At 32.8% G+C, this 19,927-nt stretch overlaps 1 protein-coding gene across 1 annotated transcript in view; it reads right to left on the bottom strand.

The window, feature by feature from the left end:
* The window catches only part of geko, an 81,783-nt gene extending 65,726 nt beyond the window's left edge, over positions 1 to 16,057 (bottom strand). Inside the window, exon 1 of the mRNA XM_072546162.1 lies at positions 15,707 to 16,057. Within this exon, the coding sequence (XP_072402263.1) occupies positions 15,707 to 15,923 (217 nt within the window). The 5' untranslated portion in view covers positions 15,924 to 16,057. The remainder of the gene's footprint in view (positions 1 to 15,706) is intronic.
* Between the last annotated feature and the right edge of the window lie 3,870 nt (positions 16,058 to 19,927).

Here is a 19,927-nt window from a genome sequence, read left to right as displayed (position 1 = left end):
CTCTGAGTGTAACATCTAGATACTGAAGGTAAAACATGATCATATCAAATATAATTACGCGCTTGACTGATTTCGATTACATGTATTTTTCATGAACAGTATAGAAAGTATCCTATAAATAATAATAAACAACTAAGTAAATAATAATAAAAAGTACAACTATTTACAACTGCATTGTCGCTGATTCTTCTAAATTTGTGTTTCTTTAAGCAATACGGATAAACGGAGAGATTGTGTTTTAACGGTTTTGTATTATGAAGTGGTTTTCTTTTCTGGATTATATTTTGAGTACCTCACAGTGCACAGCATTTTTCCACCTAATTATCTCTAGAATGGATCTTTCGAATTGTACAACAACCGGGGTACACCTTCTCATTTAGATTTACCATTTTTTTCTGATATCACTAGTCACTTTGGTTTTTGAATCCAAAACTCTATATATTGCATTATTATTAGAATCCTGACTGTTCATAAACTAACAATAACTTGAAATTTATTAAAAAATTTTGTAAAATAAATTGTAATAATAACTAATGCTGACAGTTGTTTTATGTGTTTTTAAAAGTTATATTATAAATATTGCTTTTGTATTAAAAGAGAGAAATTACTGTTTCAATGATGACGGGTTACTGCCTATCTACAGGGCGATGGTATAAAAAATTGTAAAGTGAACGAGTAAAAGATGGATGGCATTTAACAAAGTACATCCCCTCCTCCTTGGACAATTCGACTTTCATCTACTGACACCAGCTTATTGCGCCTAAACAAATCAGAAACGCCAGTAAGTCAAATTAATCAAGAATTTCTAAAAATATTAAGCAAATATGGAAGCTGTTTCGAAGTTTACACCGATGCCTCCAAAAACGAAGACGAAACTGGGGCAGCAATCTACTCATCAGATTATACAGAAGCTTACAAATTACCTTCATATACAACAACGTTCTCAGCTGAACTGTATGCGATACTAAAAGCACTATTTCTGATAGTTAACAAAAATAAAAAGAGAAATATCATTATTACAGATTCTCTCAGCTCAATAATGGCATTAAACCAAGTCTACTGTAATCATCCACTACTCCACAAAACAAATTCTCATATTTCCTGAAACATTAAAAAAGGAGCCCGCCAAATTTAGCGTCCAAGCTGAAGTTTGCTGCCAGGCTGCCAGCTCTAATGTCAATAAATAGAACACGGAACGAAACCGTAAGTAAGACTGTTCTCTTCCCTTTATGACAATCATCGAGCCAAGGAACGCCGAGACACCAACTTGGATTTCTGTACTCTGTGTTCGCGTTGACATTCACCGTTTCATTACGTCAAAAATTAACAATTTATTGGACATAACCCTATTAAGTAACAAATATTTACTTTGATTTCTGTTTTTAAAAATATAAGTATAGGTATTTGGTCCTATTTTTGTATGTATTGTCTTGTGTGTTATGTTTAATTAATATTTTAAAGGTAATTGTTTACTTTAACGACCGTTTTTCTTTTTTTTATCAGTGTTTCAGAATCTCATAGATACATTTTTATATTAAAAATACTTTGTCACTTAACTTAACAAAGCCTTTAAATATGTCTAAAAAGGATTTGGAAAAACTGATAACAAGGAAAAGGCAAGCGGTAAGCACTATAAGTCGGGTAAAAAGATTTATTAGTGAACATAAAGATGATCCAGAAAGTTCAAAAAAGGATGATCTATTTTCTATTAGAAAAGACATGTTATGTGAATCATTTAAAACTATAACTGATTTAAATACAGAAATTGCTCATTTAGATGAAAATTTTGATGATGATATTGATGACATAGAAGCTGAATATGTAGATCTATTGGCAACCATCCAAGGAGTTACATCCATGAAAAACAATAAAATCACAGTGCCTTTAGTTCATAATATGCCACAGCATCATGCAACCAGTACCACTAAATTACCTTCAATTGAAATTCCCACATTTGATGGGAAAGATTTAACTAAATATAAATCATTTATAGATATATTTACAGCAGTTATAGACAAAAATATAAATTTAAAAAGCGTAGAAAAATTATTTTATCTAAAAAATTATTTAACACATGAAGCCCTCAGCTTAATAAATAATCTGCCATTAGTGAATGATTCATACAATGAAGCTTTACAAATTTTAAATAACAGATACAATAATGAAACTATGATTATTAATTCACATATTTACCAAGTTCTTGATATACCTGCCATGCAAAAAGGAACTGCTAGTTCATTACGAGAATTTATAAGTAAGGTCAAACAACAAATTGGTGCCTTAAAAAATCTTAATCAACCAGTAGATAGCTGGGATATGCTTTTAGTCTGTATACTGTCTAGAAAAATAGATCAGTTTACGAATAGGTCATATCAAATTGATAGAGATAGTTCAAGTTTACCATCATTAAATGGATTTCTAAAATATCTCGAAAATAGGGCAATGGCTCTTGAAGCCACTAATAGTACATCTGAAACAAAGTTGAAGGAAAATAAACAACTTACACACTTAGTAACCAAATCACAAAGTAATGTTAAATGTCAATACTGTTCCATCAATGGACATAAACTTTATAGTTGCAAAAAATTTAAAGTCCTTTCAGTCAATGAAAGAATTTCCTTTGTTGATAGAAACAAACTATGTAAACTATGTTTAAACAGCCATACTGATAAATGTAGGTTAAATTTAAAATGCCAAACCTGTCACAAAGGACACAATTCATTACTGCACTTAGAAAAAGTGGCAGTAAGTTCTAATATTGCTCAATCTAATCAAGATGCAAGCACTTCATCGCAATACGATGCTGTAGTAAATTTTAATTCGATTTATAAAAATCGAGCAAATACAATCTTACCTACTGTAAAGGTAAAGGTTAGAACAGCATCAGGTCACAACTTGATTGTCAGAGGTTTGGTCGATACAGGCTCACAGGTTTCTTTGGTAACAAATAGTTTAGTAAAAAGGTTAAACCTAAAGACATACAATAATTATTTAGATATTGTAGGGATTTCACAAAATAGCACAAGAATCCAAAAGGCAGTTGATTTGAATATAGAATCATGTATATATGACTTCAGTACAAATATAAAATGTTCTGTAGTGGATATAATAACAGGGAATCTACCCAGGTTTAGTTTTAATACATCTAAAATACCAGAATTTGTTCAATTGTCTGATGACACTTTTAATCAAAGCGGTGAAATCAGTCTACTACTAGGAGCTGATGTTGTGTTTAAAATATTGCTCGCAGAAAAAATAAACTGCCAAGAACTAATACTTCAAAATACTCTTTTAGGTTTTATTGTTAGTGGATCTGTATCAACCAACCAGTTCTCAAATTTAAATATTGTATGCATGCATACAACTTATAGTGATTTAGACACTGCCATCTCTCAATTTTGGGAAATGGAAAAGGTTCCTGAAGTATTCTTAGAATTTACAAGTGATCAGGAAGCTTGTGAGGCTAGTTTTCAAAATTCAATAAAAATAATCGAAAATAAATATCAAGTTAATCTGCCTCTAAAACAAGAAAATATTAATTTAGGTAACTCTTTTGCTGTAGCTCTTAAGAGATTTGAAAACTTAGAGAAAAGGTTTGTTCTAAACCCGACTCTATACTTTGATTATAAAAAATTCATAGATGAATATATTCAACTTGGTCATGCTAAAATTGTTCATTATGATCCAAAAATTTTAAATAATGGCGAGGTTTATTTTATGGCTCACCATCCAGTAATAAGAGAGGATAAGAAGACTACAAAATTAAGAATAGTTTTTGACGGTAGTATGAAATCTAAGAGCAAAAAGTGCTTAAATGATTTTCTATATAATGGTGCTGTTGTACAAAATGAACTATTTGATATATTAATCCTATTTAGAATTTATAAATATATTATATCTACTGATATTAAACAAATGTTTAGAAGAAGCAAAGAAACTCAAAAATGAACTAATTTCTCTTTTGCAACTAAGGTCATTTTCCTTGCACAAGTGGTGTTCAAACGATCCAAGAATAATAAGTGATATCCCCAAAGAAAATCAACATTTTGATGAAATTGACATAAATAAAATCAACTTTGTTGTAAAAACATTAGGTTTATCATATGATACCATTACTGATAATTTTAAACTGTCATCGCCAAAAATTAATATCAATGACTGTCTAACAAAAAGACAGGTATTAAGCTTTATATCAAAATTTTATGATCCTTTAGGATTAGCAGGTCCAGTGTTAGTCAAAGCAAAAGTTATAATGCAGACAATTTGGCTTCGTAAAATTAAATGGGATGAGGTACTGCCTAATGATTTGCAGGAAATTTGGAAAAATTTTATTACTGGTCTAATAAATATGCCAGTTTTAAAAATTCCAAGAAATTTAGCCTTTACTGATGCTGAAAGTATTGAACTTGTAGGGTACTGTGATTCATCAATGCAAGCATATGGAGCAGCACTTTATGCTCGAACTATTTGTCATGACACAGTTAATGTTAATTTAATTTGCTCACAGTCTAGAATCGTTCCAATAAATAAAAAGTTAACTATACCTAAACTAGAGCTAAATGGTGCCTTGTTGTTAACTAATTTAACTTTTAAAATTCATAATTTGTTAAAAGCAAATATTAAAAAGATTTTTCTTTATTGTGACTCAAATATAGTATTGGCTTGGTTAAAAACCGAACCTGTCAAATTAACTCCTTATGTAGCTAATCGTGTTTTAAAAATTCAAAACATGTCCACAAACTTTAAATGGCTTTATATTAATAGCAAAGAAAACCCAGCAGACTGCCTTTCTAGAGGCTTGGAGCCTAATGATATTCAGTTGCATCCCTTATGGTTTACTGGTCCAAAAATGCTGTTGGACAAAAATTTTGCTCATAATGAGCTACCTGTTCAATTTCCTTATCCAATGCCTGAACAAAAAGTTAGTGTACATGTTATACAAACAAAGGAAAATACATTCTTTAAAAAATACTCCAATATAACTAAACTGCAAAGAATTACAGCATACATTCTACGATTTAAAAATAATTCTCTAAGTAAATTGAAAGGCACAGAAAAATTTTCTGGTAATTTAAATTTGCTAGAGTTAGATAATTCTTTAAAGGTAATTATAAAGTGTCAACAATATTATCATTTTTCTCAGGAAATTAAAGATCTTATATCAAATATAGTTTTAAAATCACCATTAAGTACGCTGTCTCCTTTGTTGAACGTGATGGGCTTTTAAGAGTAGGTGGTAGATTACATAATTCTAACATCTTATATACTCAAAAGCATCCAATAATTTTGCCAAAGGCTAGTCATGTTACAGATCTCATAATAAGGCATGAACATTTGAAATTACTTCATGCTGGTCCCAGGCAAGTGCTAAGTTCATTAAATTTAAATTATTGGTTAATAAATGGAAACCGAGAAGTAAAAAAAATTACTAAAAAGTGTGTAATATGCTTCAAATTTAAAGCAAAATGTTCTGAACAATTAATGGGATCTCTACCAGAAACAAGAGTTTGTGCTGCTAGAGTATTTCAAAATGTGGGAATAGACTTTTGTGGCCCTTTTCTCGTCAAGCAATCGAGAATAAGAAAATCAATAAGCACAAAAGCCTATATAGCTCTTTTTGTGTGCTTTTCTGTAAAAGCTATCCACATGGAACTATTATCAGACCTTACTACTGAAACTTTTTTAGCAGCATTTAAGCGCTTCATTTCTCGCCGTGGGAAGCCTTTGAACGTATATTGTGATAATGGATCCACGTTCAAGGGTGCTAACAATCAAATTAATAACTTTTATAATCAATCAGTAAAAATAGAAAATGTCGGTGTAAATGAAAAAATTAAATTTAGTTTTATTCTCAGTTACTCCCCAGTTTTTGGTGGTTTGTGGGAGGCTGGAGTAAAAAGTGCCAAATACCACATAAAAAGAGTCATGGGCACAAATGAGCTCACATATGAGCAATTTAATACATTAATTGTACAAGTGGAAGGTATCTTGAATTCAAGACCACTTATGGCTATGTCACAAGATCCAACAAATCTGGAATATTTAACACCAGGACATTTTCTTATAGGAGCCCCCATAACCAGCTTTCCAGAACCTGATATTACCGAAGTTCCAAAAAATCGTATAAAATTTTGGAATCTCTGTACTCAAATGCAACAGCACTTTTGGAAAAAGTGGCATCAAGACTATTTAACACAGTTGCAAAATAGGCCAAAATGGAAAAATAAACTACCTAATTTAAAGGAATATATGTTAGTCTTACTAAAAGAAGACAATATTCCATCATTTAAATGGGCACTTGCACGTATCACCAAGGTTATCCCTGGAAAGGATAAAATGGTTAGGGTTGTTGAAGTTAAAACCAAAAATGGGACCTATGTAAGATCAGTCAAAAAGGTGGCAGTATTGCCATTCTATGAATAATTGTAAATAATTTAAATAAAATTAATTTAGTGTAAGAAGTAGTATAACTAGTATTTTAGATAGTAGCTATATTTGTAAGATTTCACATGAAATGCTCTGGCCCCCAGCATGTTGGAAACAATATCCAACACCTATGCAAAATTATTGCGACGCTTTGTAGGTTCGGGTGTGTTCGGTCGGAAGTGACAGTGTTTCTCCCTGCCACCACCAAAAGGTGACAAGTGACATTTCTGCGCCAGTGCATTCATTACGCATAACGCCATTTTTTTAGTTGTAGTTTTATAAAAAGTAAAAACATACATTAGCTCTGGCTTGTTGCCATCTAATTATTATTATTATTGAACTAGTAAATATTGTATTAGCTCTGGCTTATAGCCATCTAATTATCATAAGTGAATGGTGAATAGTCTAAATTAAATAAAGGTGTAACTACAGTAAGTTTCGTGAGTCTTATTTCAATTAATTAAGTATACAGTCCGCTAACCATCGAGGCTTTATTGTGCGTCTCGTACACCAAGTACGATGTGCAACGCAAAATGTATAACATACCATCAACATTAAACAGTGCTCTTGGAAAAGACAGTAATACTACAAATATTTTCGCCTTTCTCAAAGACTGCAAGCTTTATGTATTGCTATAGTTAATATTCTATTGTTAAGTTCTAACTCTGTATCACAATCCATACACGCTAATAACCATGCGTGGTTGATGCGTCATATAAGGAAAAAAAAGTACATCAAAAACTGTTATTAATTACAAAACTGTACAAATACATGATGTAGGATATTCTTTAATCTTGCGTGTATTAGATAATAATTCATTTGGTTGTAATTTTGGTACTACTATGATTGTAACTACAAAAAAATTGAAGCGGGCCTCTTGCATACGATGCGTCTAGTGAGTGTACTTCCGTTGATAGCAGTTTATGCGAAAAGCTCGTATCCGTTCAGAACAATATTCTCATGAGATTGTTGCATAATCACTTTTATGAGATACCCAAAATAAGGTTTAACAGGTCGTCAAGGCGAAAAGTTGTTTTTGGTTTAAAAAAAATTTTTAAACAAATTGTAACAATTAATTTTTTCAGCCCGGACAATTTTTTTTTAAATTATTTTGTTAATTATGATTAAAATAGATTTCTTGAATTTTTTTTGTAAACTGGGTCGTTTCCGAGTTATAAACAATTTAAAACTGAAAAAAACGCAAAATTACGATTTTCACGGCTCAAAAACACAAATAAAAAATAGTATTTTTGAATTTACCAAGGAAATAAATTCAGGTACAAACCTTGTTCTTTAATTTCTTAATTAGTATTTTGGGCTTATTTTTTTTTAATATTGTTTTTTAATCGGTAATAGAGCGCTTATGACATGGCGGGCGCTCGACCTGCGGCATGCATAAGAGAGAGAAACAAGATCAATGGCACAACTTTTTGCTGGTTTGAATAATTATCATTGTAAAAATTAGCGCTCGCCCTGCCATACGCGCTTGATTAACGAATGAATAACAGTGTTTTAAAATAAAAATAAGCCCAGAATTGTTATCTGGAGCTGATAGATGAAGGCTTGAACTTGAACTTAGTCACTTAATGACTTCAAAAATAATATTTTTTTAATTCTGTATTTGAGCGTTGAAAATTGATATTTTGCATTTTTTTTTAATTTTAAATTATTTATAACTCAAAAACGAACTTTAGAGACCTTTCCTGTTCATAATAATCAAAAAAGCTTAAAAAAAGTTATTGTTACAATTGTTTAAAAAACTGTTTAAAACAAATTAAACAAATTTTATTATATAAATTTTAACATATATATATATATATATATATATATATATATATATATATATATATATATTATATAATAATATATAGCTCTGCCCACGTGAGCCATGCTTTACTCTCAACTCACTAAGAAAAAACATGCCCCATCCCTTCATCCTTCTAAAATCTAGTTACCTTTTTCCTTCCCATCCCTCCCTGATGAAGGGCAGTAGCGATCATCAGTACCACCATCGGCTTGAAACTGGACGACCACAAGCATGACTGGAGCAGTCTAAATAAATGTGGTACTGCGATGAAGAAGGCAACGGGGAATCACCCCATTATTATTTCCTTTTTCATTCATAACGGCACTGACATATGATAAGAAAAGATATACTGATAATGGTCCTTGGACGCCAAGATCCGGCAGGAGAAGACAAGCACGCAGTGTCTTGATATGAATGAATTATAATGATAAGGCTCAATGTACCAGTTTTAGGGATAAGCGAGATGCGCTGGCCAGAGACTGGTAAATGCCAGTCCAGTGCCAGGATGCAATTAAACTCAAAGCCAGTGGATATTAATTTGATCCAAGTTTATGCGCAACCAGCGAGCAGTAGTGAAGATGACAGAGACATTTTATGATGATATAAAGATCATAATAAGTCATTTGAAAAACATTATTATATTAATGGGGGACTTTATTGCCAAAGTAGGAAAAGGTAGACAATAAAACATTGTAGGCAATTTTAAACTTAATACAACGTAATAACAGAGGAGATCGTTTTGTAGAATGTTGCGGAGAAAATAATTTATGTGTGACAAATACATTCTTCAAACTACCCAAGCGTCGTTGACTTGACTGGTCTAAGCATAATCTTCGATAAAATGAAGGGAGCTATACAAGTATCAAAGAACAGGAAAGCAACTGGTCCAGATGAAATTTCCAGCGAAATATTTAATCTACTCGACGATAAAGGCAAAATTTCTCTTCTAAACCTCTTCAATAAGATATACGAGACAGACATATATCAACAGACTGACTACTATCAATATTTGTAATGATACTGAAAAAAATAAACGCTAAACAATGTAGCGATCATCGCACTAATCGCACTAATAAGACATACACTGAAAATTTTGTAAAAAATACTGCACTCGAGAATTTACAACAAAACAAAAGTACAACAAAGCGAAACTCAGTGTGGTTTCAGAATCAACTTTGGAACCAGAGAAGCATTACTCAGTTTTCAGGTTCTGGTGCAAAGATGTAGGGATATAGAACAACCAGTATATATGTGTGTGTTATCGACTTCGAAAAGCCTTAGACCGGGTCAATCACGACAAACTGATAGGCCTCTTAAAACAGGCGAGAATTGATGACAAAAACTTCAGTATTATCAAAAATTTATATTGACATCATTATTTTCAAGGAAATCTTAGATGAAGATGCAGGCATTAAAATCAACGGGATTAATGTCAACAATCTCAGATACGCAGACGTCATGGTACTGATTGCATCCAATGAAAAAGAGTTGCAACAACTTATAAATAGGGTGACCGAAATATGTGTTGAATATGGGCTAAAGCTTAATACTTTTAAGACAAAACTTATGGTTGTCAGCAAAACAGAGTTATAACCAATGAACATCAGAGCGCATGGAATAGATTTAGAATGCAGCACATCTGTTGCTCTTGGTCAGACTCAGGTTGATTTCAGTTTCTTCCTTACATGTCTGATCAATAAGAGTACCTAAGTACATATATTCATCCACCTTCTCGAATTCTACAACTGATTCCTTATCCACCTCCAATTTAAAGGAGCCCCTAGTGTTTATTCCTTTTTTGCTCGAGATTTTCATGTACTTGTACGTATTAATATTAATTTTCAGTCCCATTTTAGAGCTTTCCCGAATCCGTCTTTTTACTATAATTGCCAATTCTTTTCCATTTCTTGCAATGAGAATTTTATCATCAGAGTATGTTGTTCTTTGTATAAAATAGTACCGCACCTATTTATCTTACTAACCCTTACAATTTTTTTAAAATTATATTGAATAGCGAGGTAGACAACGCGTCTCCTTGGCGAACACCTTTTTTTACTTCGAATTCTTCTGAGACTGTACCGTTGCATTTCACAGCACAAATGGTTTGTCCAATTGTCCTTTTAACCGATGTTACTATTTTTTCTGGCACTTGGAATTCTTTTAAGGTTTCTATTAATTTGTTTCTGTCTATTGTATCGTAGGCGGCTTTGTAATCGATGAAAAGTAGGTGCTGAAATGTTGTATTCATAGCAACTGATCAGGATTTGTTTTAGCATATAAATTTGATCGGTTGTTGATCCTCCCTTGCAAATTTTAGCAACAACTCTTTTAGTTTGTGCCATTTGCATTGTTTTACATCCTTATAATTGCTGCACTCACCTGGCGGCTAGTAATTTAAAGTTCTACATTGAAAAAAGTACTTTATGCGGTCGTCGAATACATTGCTATTAAAATTCAACAAACAACGTTATTGTTTTTTATCGTTAATATTTAAATCACTTCTGTTTACCTTGTTTATTTTTAACAATGGCACTATATAAATAAATTAATATCCAGTAGCATTGTATTTATTCGCTTGGACGATAATTCTCACAAAGTATAAACCACTAAACTCATGTTTTGTCTCTTTACTTTTTTACTTTCCAGTAGTTAGGTAAATGGATAAATAATGATGATGGTTATCTACATAAAAACATATAATCTGAAGAATATTTATATAAAGAAGTCGTATTTTTAATTTAAAAGTCAGTTTCTTGTAGTCTGTGTTTTAGTCACTTCCTCGAAAGCTATCTACAATTTCTTATATATTATGCACTTCGCAATATATTCATTATTTAGATAATTTTCAAAATGTATTTCGTATATCTGTACCCCGGAGGTAAACGACACTATGTCCATTTTTATCAAAATTGGAATTATTGCACTTTTGAATATAACTTTTCTGGCTCTAATAAACACCAAGTCCACTTCCAGTCAGAGGTAAACAACACCATATGGACTTAGTGTTGTTTACCTCTACTAAATGTGTGCACTGTCATTTACCATCCTGACATAGTGTTATGTACCGTAGTACCTGGTAAACCAGCGAAAACAAAGGTAAAAGAAAAAGCTATTACTACTCCTACGACTAGTGGGGAAATAACAAAAAATCTTCTTAAGGACGATTTATCCTTAAGCAGTGATACAGGAAATTCCAATATGAACATCTTCTTCTTAAAGTGCCTATCCGTTCCGGACGTTGGCGATCATCACGGCTATCTTCACTTTGCTTATTGCAGCGCGGAACAGTTCAGTGGTAGTCGTGTTATACCACTTTCGCAAATTTTGAAGCCAGGAAATGCGTTTTCTTTCCGGTCCTCTCTTACCATTTACTTTCCCTTGGAGAATCAGCTGGAGAAGGCCGTAACGATAATATATATACCGTAATATGAACATAATGAAGTTATTTTAGAAGAAGAGAAAAGTTTTAAAAGAAAGGTACAAAATGTAACTAAGTGCAAACAAAAAGGTAAAAAACGTGTAAATAATGAACAAAATTGGGCCTGTAATGTTCGCAAACGAAAAATAGCTGGCGGAAAAGAGTATCTCAGTAAAAGAGGCAAAAACATGCCTGCAAAAATGTTAAAGCCTCCTTGCATGTGTTACATGAAATGCTCTAAAAGATTGCCAGAATATGAAAGACAAAAAATCTTTAACTCATACTGGACTGAGACAAATGTTTCAAATTTTAAACAGCAATTTATCTTCTCATGCGTCGACATCCAACCTACTCTTCGATCAAGAAAAAGAGACCCAAACTCTACCAAATCTAAAAATAATACACTACACTACCATTGTACAGTGAACAATCAGCAATTGAAGGTGTGCAAGGTTACGTTTTTAAACACACTTTGTATATCTAATTTAGTAGTAGTGAATATGTTGAAAAAAATTGAGCCAGGAGGTTTAATAAAAGCTGATCAAAGAGGTAGACACACGCTAGTCAATAAAACTCCTACCAAAATCATAAATAGTATACATCAACATATCAATTCCTTCCCAAAGTACGAGAGTTATTATTCCAGAGAAAAGAGCAAGAGAAATTATCTGGGCACAGCACTTACAATAGAAAAGATAAATCAACTGTACAGTGAAAGCCATGTGGATCCAAAGCTAAGAGCAAAAAAGTGGTTGTACGCAGATATTTTTAATAAAGACTTCAAGTTTTAGTTTAAACCACCCAAAATAGACACTTGCGGTACATTCACCGTTCTATTGAATAATAATCTTACTGCAGATGAACTAACCAGTGTACAGGCTGATCATGATGCTCACCTAATTGAATCTAAAACTCGGTATAACTTAAAACAATTGGACTTTATAATGGCTAAAGAGTCACCAAAACACATAGTAAGTACTATCTGGTGATTTGCAAAAATGTTTGCCTTCACCACTAACAAACAATTGTATTAGTTTTTACAAAAGGAATCTTTGGGCATTAAATTTTACATTATGTGATGCCAGTGATTCTTCTGTACAATGTATGATCTGAGACGAATCGAAAGGGGCCCGTGGTGCAAATGAAATTGCCTGGTCAATTTTGAAATGGGCTGACAATACAATTCCACGTAGTCAGGTAGAGGACATCACTCTTTGGACCAATAACTGCTATCGACGAAATAAAACTATAAGTATTATAATGTGCTATTTTTGGATTCTCCATACGTACCCTCAAATAAAGACGATCACTCAAAAGTTTTTACTAAAAGGGCACACACATATTGAAGCAGACAGTGTTCTTGCTTTGATCGAGAGAAAAAGAAAGAAACTCTCCAATTTGGCCATTTTAACACCATGGAACTGGCAATAGCTAGTTAGGCAATATGGAAGTTAGTGCACAATATGGAACTTGCAGATTTCAAAAACTTCAAAACGCTATTCAATAAGAAACTGTCACCTAATCCTCCTTTTGTAAGTAGAAAAAAGAATGTTAACAAAGAGCCTGTTCTACCGTCAATATGTGTTTTCCTACAAGTCCAACAAGAACACATTGAAAAGCTCTTTTATAAGACCGATTTCAATAATCAAAATATGTATGAGGTGGACTTCATGAGGTATCGAAGACAGCAAGTAACGTTTCCAGCCCAATTAAATCAAGTCTCAGTAATCCAATTACCAATCACAAAACAAAAGTACAATGACTAATTGCACTACTGCCTTTTGTTTCGTCGGTTTGTCATGCGTTTTATCAAAATTTAACACATAGCGATGTAGCCACAAACGATTACCCCCAAGAAGATGAAGATGATATGGAGCCTCTTTAACAATGTTGGGACTTATCGTCTATAATTTTACTTAATTATTGTAGCATTATAATATTTGTCTCTAATAAAATAATACTATAGGCTTTTTAATATGTTTGTCTTGTTTATTTCGTAGAGACCTTAACATGCAATGTCACATTATTTAGAAAAGTTGTTAGAGGTAAACAGCACTATGTCCAACTACACATTTAAAAAAAAAATTATATAATGAACGGTAAACTTCAGGTATATAACACTTCATGGAAGGAAAAACGATTATACACACAACAATAATAAAATATTAATCTTGGTTAAATATAAGAAACATTTGAGTATTTACTGATTACAAAATTAAAAAATGTCATATTGTGTATGTCATAAAATGTCATAAAATGTATTCAAATTAACTTATACAATTTTCACGTTGAACCTTATATGCAACCTGTTGTACAGTGTTTCTCAGCGAGACAATGTAAATAAAAAAATAAGAGATGTCGAAAGTGTACAGATACAAGTAACCATTATCATCATCCATCCTTTATTTATTACGTCCACTGCTGGACATAGGCCTCCCTTAAACTCATCTATTTTTACGATTTTGTGCTCTTTGTCGCCAATTTTTCGTGATACGCCTGATGTTGTCAGCCCAACGTGTAGGTGGTCTTCTTCTACTACGTTTGTCTGCTCTCTTATCTGATTTGTAATTTTGCTCGTCCATGGTGAGTCATGCATTCTCACTACATGGCCTGCCCAGTTCCATTTCAGTTCCGCTATGTGTTCCACAACATCAGCAATATTCGTCCTTCTTCCCAGATCTTCGTTTCTTATTCGGTTCCGCAACGTCACTCCCAGCATAGACCGTTTTTTTCATCTCTGTGTCACTCTCAATTTCGAAGACGTAGTCTTGGTTAGAGTCATACAGCGAATAAATTTAAATAAAGTAATAAAGAAAACAATATCCAGGGTAGCCAAAATCTGAACATACAAAACAATAATTTGACCAACAGTCCTATACATATGTGAAACCAAGATCATGGAGCAGAACGAGGAAGGAAGTTGAGGATCTGGAAAAGGAAAAATCATTGGAAATATTGAGGTGTGGAAGGAGAATAGAAGAAATAAACTAGACAGAAATTAATAGAGATAACATAGATATGGGCAATCCAAACTGACACAGCAAATTCGGATGTAGAGACTAAGATATTTCGAATGCGGGTTACGGTTGTTAATGAATTTAAATATCCAAAGAATATTACAGCCGAGTGAAACAATAAACTAAGAGAATAATTAAGAAGTTAATTAGTGGACGCATTTCAGAGGTATATCCATAAAATGGGAATAGCAGACTTAGGTTGTTACAAGTGAAATATCATAATACCTGGAAAGAACTAGCTATAGGACAAAAAAACAAGATGAAAAGATAAACTTCTGAAATGCCTATTATATGTATATATGCTTTCTGTAGTTTTCCTGGTTTTGATGAAAACCATTATTTTGACGACGTTTCGACAAGGTCGCACTTGCCATTGTCAAGTCAGGTAGTAGCGCTTTTCGCTGATGCTTGAAGTTAACTTAATAAATGTAAGCTCCATCCATACAAAATTAAATTGGTACAACAGTTAAATGAAGACGATTTTGATTGTCGTCTCATTTTGAGAATTAATGACAAAATGCATCATTAACAATCCATAAAAAAGCTAAAAGTAATTTAAAAAAATAAGGGATGATACGGGGGTGAGAGGGTTAAAGCCCTTAAGGCTGGGTAAGCATTTCCTAGCAGGCGTAAATATGACCTAATGATTTCTCTACAAATATTAATTGACTTGTTTTTGCGCTTTTTCTAAAATTATTTAAGGTAAATAGTTTATTTGAAAAGCACTGTATACATACATATATATATATATATATATATATATATATATATATATATATATACATATATATATATATATATATACATATATATATATATATATATATATATATATATATATATATATATATTTATAGGAATTAAAAACTAACAAATTTTTCTTGAAAGAAAAATTTTTTGACCGGCCATGTAAATATTTTTTGGATAATATTGTTTATTTTTTTTTTTGCTAAATTGAGCCTGATTTAATTAAATTTAAAAATTTTTTTAATTCGAATCTTTTCTACATAGAGATGAAAGAAAATTTGAAATACTCACCTAAATGTTTGACAGATTCTTCTTCGATGTCAGCGTCTATGTCTATATCAGTCTTGGAATCCCCGTATCCAGGATTAGTTGGTCGGGGTGACACATGGTGATCATCAGACCTATTTCCACCAATCAATTTGTGCAAAATTCCGGAATAGTCCGTAACTATGAGCAAAAGCAAGCATATCGCGAAAACTACCCTAATGATAATCTTCCCCAACACCATGTTTTGATCACTGTTATAGTTAAGACATTTTCCAACTGATTGTAGTTCACTTTGACGACTAACAAAATAATCCTTGGGCTGACTTGCCTTACAGATCGCGAGCGAACTCCCCGCTCTTTAATCAACTTATAGTAACTCCATAAAACTATCAAATATAGCGGTACAATTCGGTTTTGAACGTTTTTTAGTTCAGTTTATTTAAGTAATTTATTTACTCCGCTTGTATGAACCAGCAAGAAAACAGCACTACACTACGAAGGATAGTGAAAGTGAATGCTTAGTTATAACATAAGTTAACGTAATCATATGGACGCAGTAGCTAAGTATCGCTGTGGTCATCCATTGAGACTATCTCAGTATTATACACGCGAAGAATGTATGTCAGTAGAACGAAACATTTTATAATCTTTGCATAATACTTAATATATGAAAAAAAAAATAGCAAAGGAACTAATATAGTATTTGATTTAAATAAAACGAATTTGCATGGTTTCTTAGTATCTAAGATTATTATATAGGTTTGTAGATGGTTCATCAAACTTAGAACTAAAATGCGAATGAAGCAAAAACAAGATAGATTACGAGCACGAAAATCTATGATAGGAAACCTTTTTCTTGCCAATATTAGGAAAAAAAAAATAAAGTGAGCATGAAATCATCAAAAAAGCATAATTTTTATTTATATATCTCAAAATGATCTATATAGACAAAGCAAAAAGCTCGGGTTCGTTCGGAAAAATATTCCATGAGATCTTTTTGCATAATAATTTTCTTGAGATACCCCACAACAAGATTCAATATTTTGCCCAGGCGAAAAGTTGATAAAAGAGAGCGTAGAGAGCTGATAGAATAAGATTTGAACTTGAATTTAAGTCCTTGGTGAATTCAAAAGTAGTATTTTTTACTTATGTTTTTGAGCCTTGAATATTTTGCACTTTTTTCAGTTTTTAATTGTTTATAACTCGAAAGCAATCAAGTTTACAGAAAAATTACAAGAGAGCTATTTTATTCAGAATAATACAAAAAATTTAAAAATGTACCGGCCCGAAAAAATTTGATTGTTACAATTTGTTTAAATTTTTTTGACCTATTGAACCTTATTTTGGGGTATCTCATGAAAACGAGATACCCCAAAAAAATCTTATGAGAATATTTTTCCGAACGAATCCGAGGGTTTACCCGGATAATAATTATTATCTCAGAATTAGCTCACAGTAGAAAATATCTCAATGTTTACCAACCCACGAAAAAGAAGAATATTGTGTAGGTACTATGTAAAATTGAATTAGAAAAGTCTAATAAAATTAAACAAAACATAAGCAATGAGAAATTAAAGGCTTTAGGAACTTTAAAAATGATGACTCCATAATTATCCTCCCAGCAAATAACGGATACGCAACTGTGATAATTGATAAAACTCAATATGAAGACAATATAAAATACCTAATTAGAAACGAACTTTATACAGAAATAACAAAGGAACCAACAAAACCTTTGAAAAATAGGATATATAGAATTTTATTCAAGTTTAAAGATGATTTAACAGATTATTATCAAAGAAAATTAATTACACCTCATTACTAATAAAATAAAAAATAAAAATAAAAATAAAAATAAAAACGTTTATTGCCATTCTAAGATATTTACATGTCAAAACTTAAGATATTTTAGCCTTCTTTCTTCCTCGACGTCCCGCTCGTGCACCGCCAGCTCTTGAAGATTTCTCCTTTCGGTTCCTGGGTTTTCCTGGGTGGTGTCCTCGTCTGCTTCTGTAGGTACTTAAATCGGCAAACGTACCTACTTCCCTGCACGCCTGGTTAGACCCTGATCAGGTGGTCGATCAGTCTATGGGTGGATCTGTGTATCCTCTGGATCCTGTTCTTCTCGAGGATATCCCTGGTCTTTCGTAGTCTTCGAGTGGCCTGGTTGAAGAACCACCTGGTTCTGTTCTCGGCCACTTCCCTTAGTGGCGTGTATCCTAACCTGTTCTTGATCGTCGCGTTTGTAACTCTATCCTCCCATGCTGCTCCGTCGATGATTCGGTAGCATGAGTTCTCAGTTGCTTCCAACTTTTTCCAGTGTGATTCCGCAATGGAGCTCCACACTGGTATAGCATACAGAATCACCGACCTAACATATGCTTGGTAGAGTTGAATTTTCTTCGCCTTCGAGAGTGGACTGGACCTAAAAATGAAAGGAAGTATTAGTTTTTTAGCTGCATTAGCTTTTACCTTAGTTTTTTGTGTATGCACCCGGAAGTTGAGTTTTCTGTCGAGGTGGACTCCTAGGTATTTGACCGTCTCTGTTTCCTGAATTCTGTTGTCTCCTACTGTGATCTGGTTCCGTAGTTGTCGTCTATCCTGGCCGAAAATGATGAACTGCGTTTTTTCGGCGTTAATCTTGATTTTCCATTTTTCGGTGTAGTCCGTGATTTTTTCCAGGTGGTTCTCCATGTCATCTATGATTCTTCTTTCGTCTTTTCCGGATGCATACACTGCTGTGTCGTCTGCATACAGGGCTGTAGAAGTCCTTGGATCTGTAGGGAGGTCTGAAACAAAAATGTTATATAAAATGGGTGATAAGATGCTGCCCTGAGGCATTCCATCCTGGATTTCTTGAATCGTCGACATCTTTTGGTCAGCTGAAACTTGGAATGTTCTATTAGATAGATACATGTCGCAGATGTTGATGAGGTAGTGTGGAAGTCTAGCCTTGTCCATCTTGTAGATTAGTGCCTTCTTCCAAACCGTGTCGTATGCTTTCTCTATGTCCAGTATGGCTAATCCTGTCTTCTGTTTCCTGTTGAATTTTATCTTCGTGTCGCTGATGATCCTTGCTAATTGGAGTTCGCAGTTTCTTCCTTTTCTGAAACCAAACTGGTCTTCTTGGATGACTCCTCTTCTTTCTGTATGCTTCACCAGTCTCTTGTAGATGATTTTTTCTAAGATTTTTCCCATCGTTTCCAGGAGTGATATGGGCCTGTAGCTTTCCGGTCTTCTTCCATCTTTCCTTGGTTTCAGAAGAGGTATAATCTTGTCGTGTTTCCAGTTGTTTGGAAAATGTCCTTTTTCCAGGCAGTATTTGAAGATATAGTACAGCTGTACTATGATCTTCTTCGAAAGTTCCTTGAGGGTGATGTTGTGGATTCCTTCTTGTCCTGGTGCTCTGCTTCCTTTCAGTTTCCTGATGATTTTTGCACTTCACCTCATTACAGCAACACATCTCATTTTTATGAAGTACCGAAAATTTATAAAGCGCATACACTACCTATACGTAGTGCCATGAATTTTCCTTATAGTAAACTGTCAAAATTTATATTATATATACAACCATTTGCAAATAATAATGATTTATTTATAAAGATTATACATTTTTGAAATAAATTTTTTGTCTTGACATATTTAGTTTATTTACAAATGTACCATTAGATAAAACTTTAAAAATAATTAAAACAAAATTAGAGAATGATGATACCTTGATAACTAGAATAATACTTAAATGTATCAGCTATAAAGGAATTATTGACAATGTGTATTTTTTTTATTAACAAAATCGCATCAGCCAAATTGGCTATTAGCGAAACAATGATAGCGAACAATAATTTGTATTACATTTATAATGTTAGTTTAGATAGTATTTAAAATGTTAATTGAGGTTAAGAAACTTTTCATGTTTGAATTATTGTACTGTAGACCTAAAATATAAGTTTGTTTGGTATATTGTACAAGACGCGCTTTGGCATCAATGCTGGACATTTCTCTAATATGTGTTTGGTTGTTAATTTTTCATCATAATGGTCACATCTTGGTTCTTGTTTGTTGAATAACACGTAGCTATTAGTTAATCGCGTATGACCCAATCGAAGTCGCTTTAATATTTCCTGGTCTCTCCGACTTGCTGGTAATGTAAGCCAGGGTTTTATCGATTTTTTAACATCTCGTAGCTTGGCGGATGACACTTTTCACTTTTCTTCCCACATATATCGCACTTTAAATTTAACCGCC

This window comes from Diabrotica undecimpunctata, chromosome 10, assembly GCF_040954645.1.
Source record: "Diabrotica undecimpunctata isolate CICGRU chromosome 10, icDiaUnde3, whole genome shotgun sequence".
Classification (NCBI taxonomy): Eukaryota; Metazoa; Arthropoda; class Insecta; order Coleoptera; family Chrysomelidae; genus Diabrotica; species Diabrotica undecimpunctata.
Note: the sequence above shows the minus strand (reverse complement) of the source record. Positions and strands in the feature narration are given on the sequence as shown.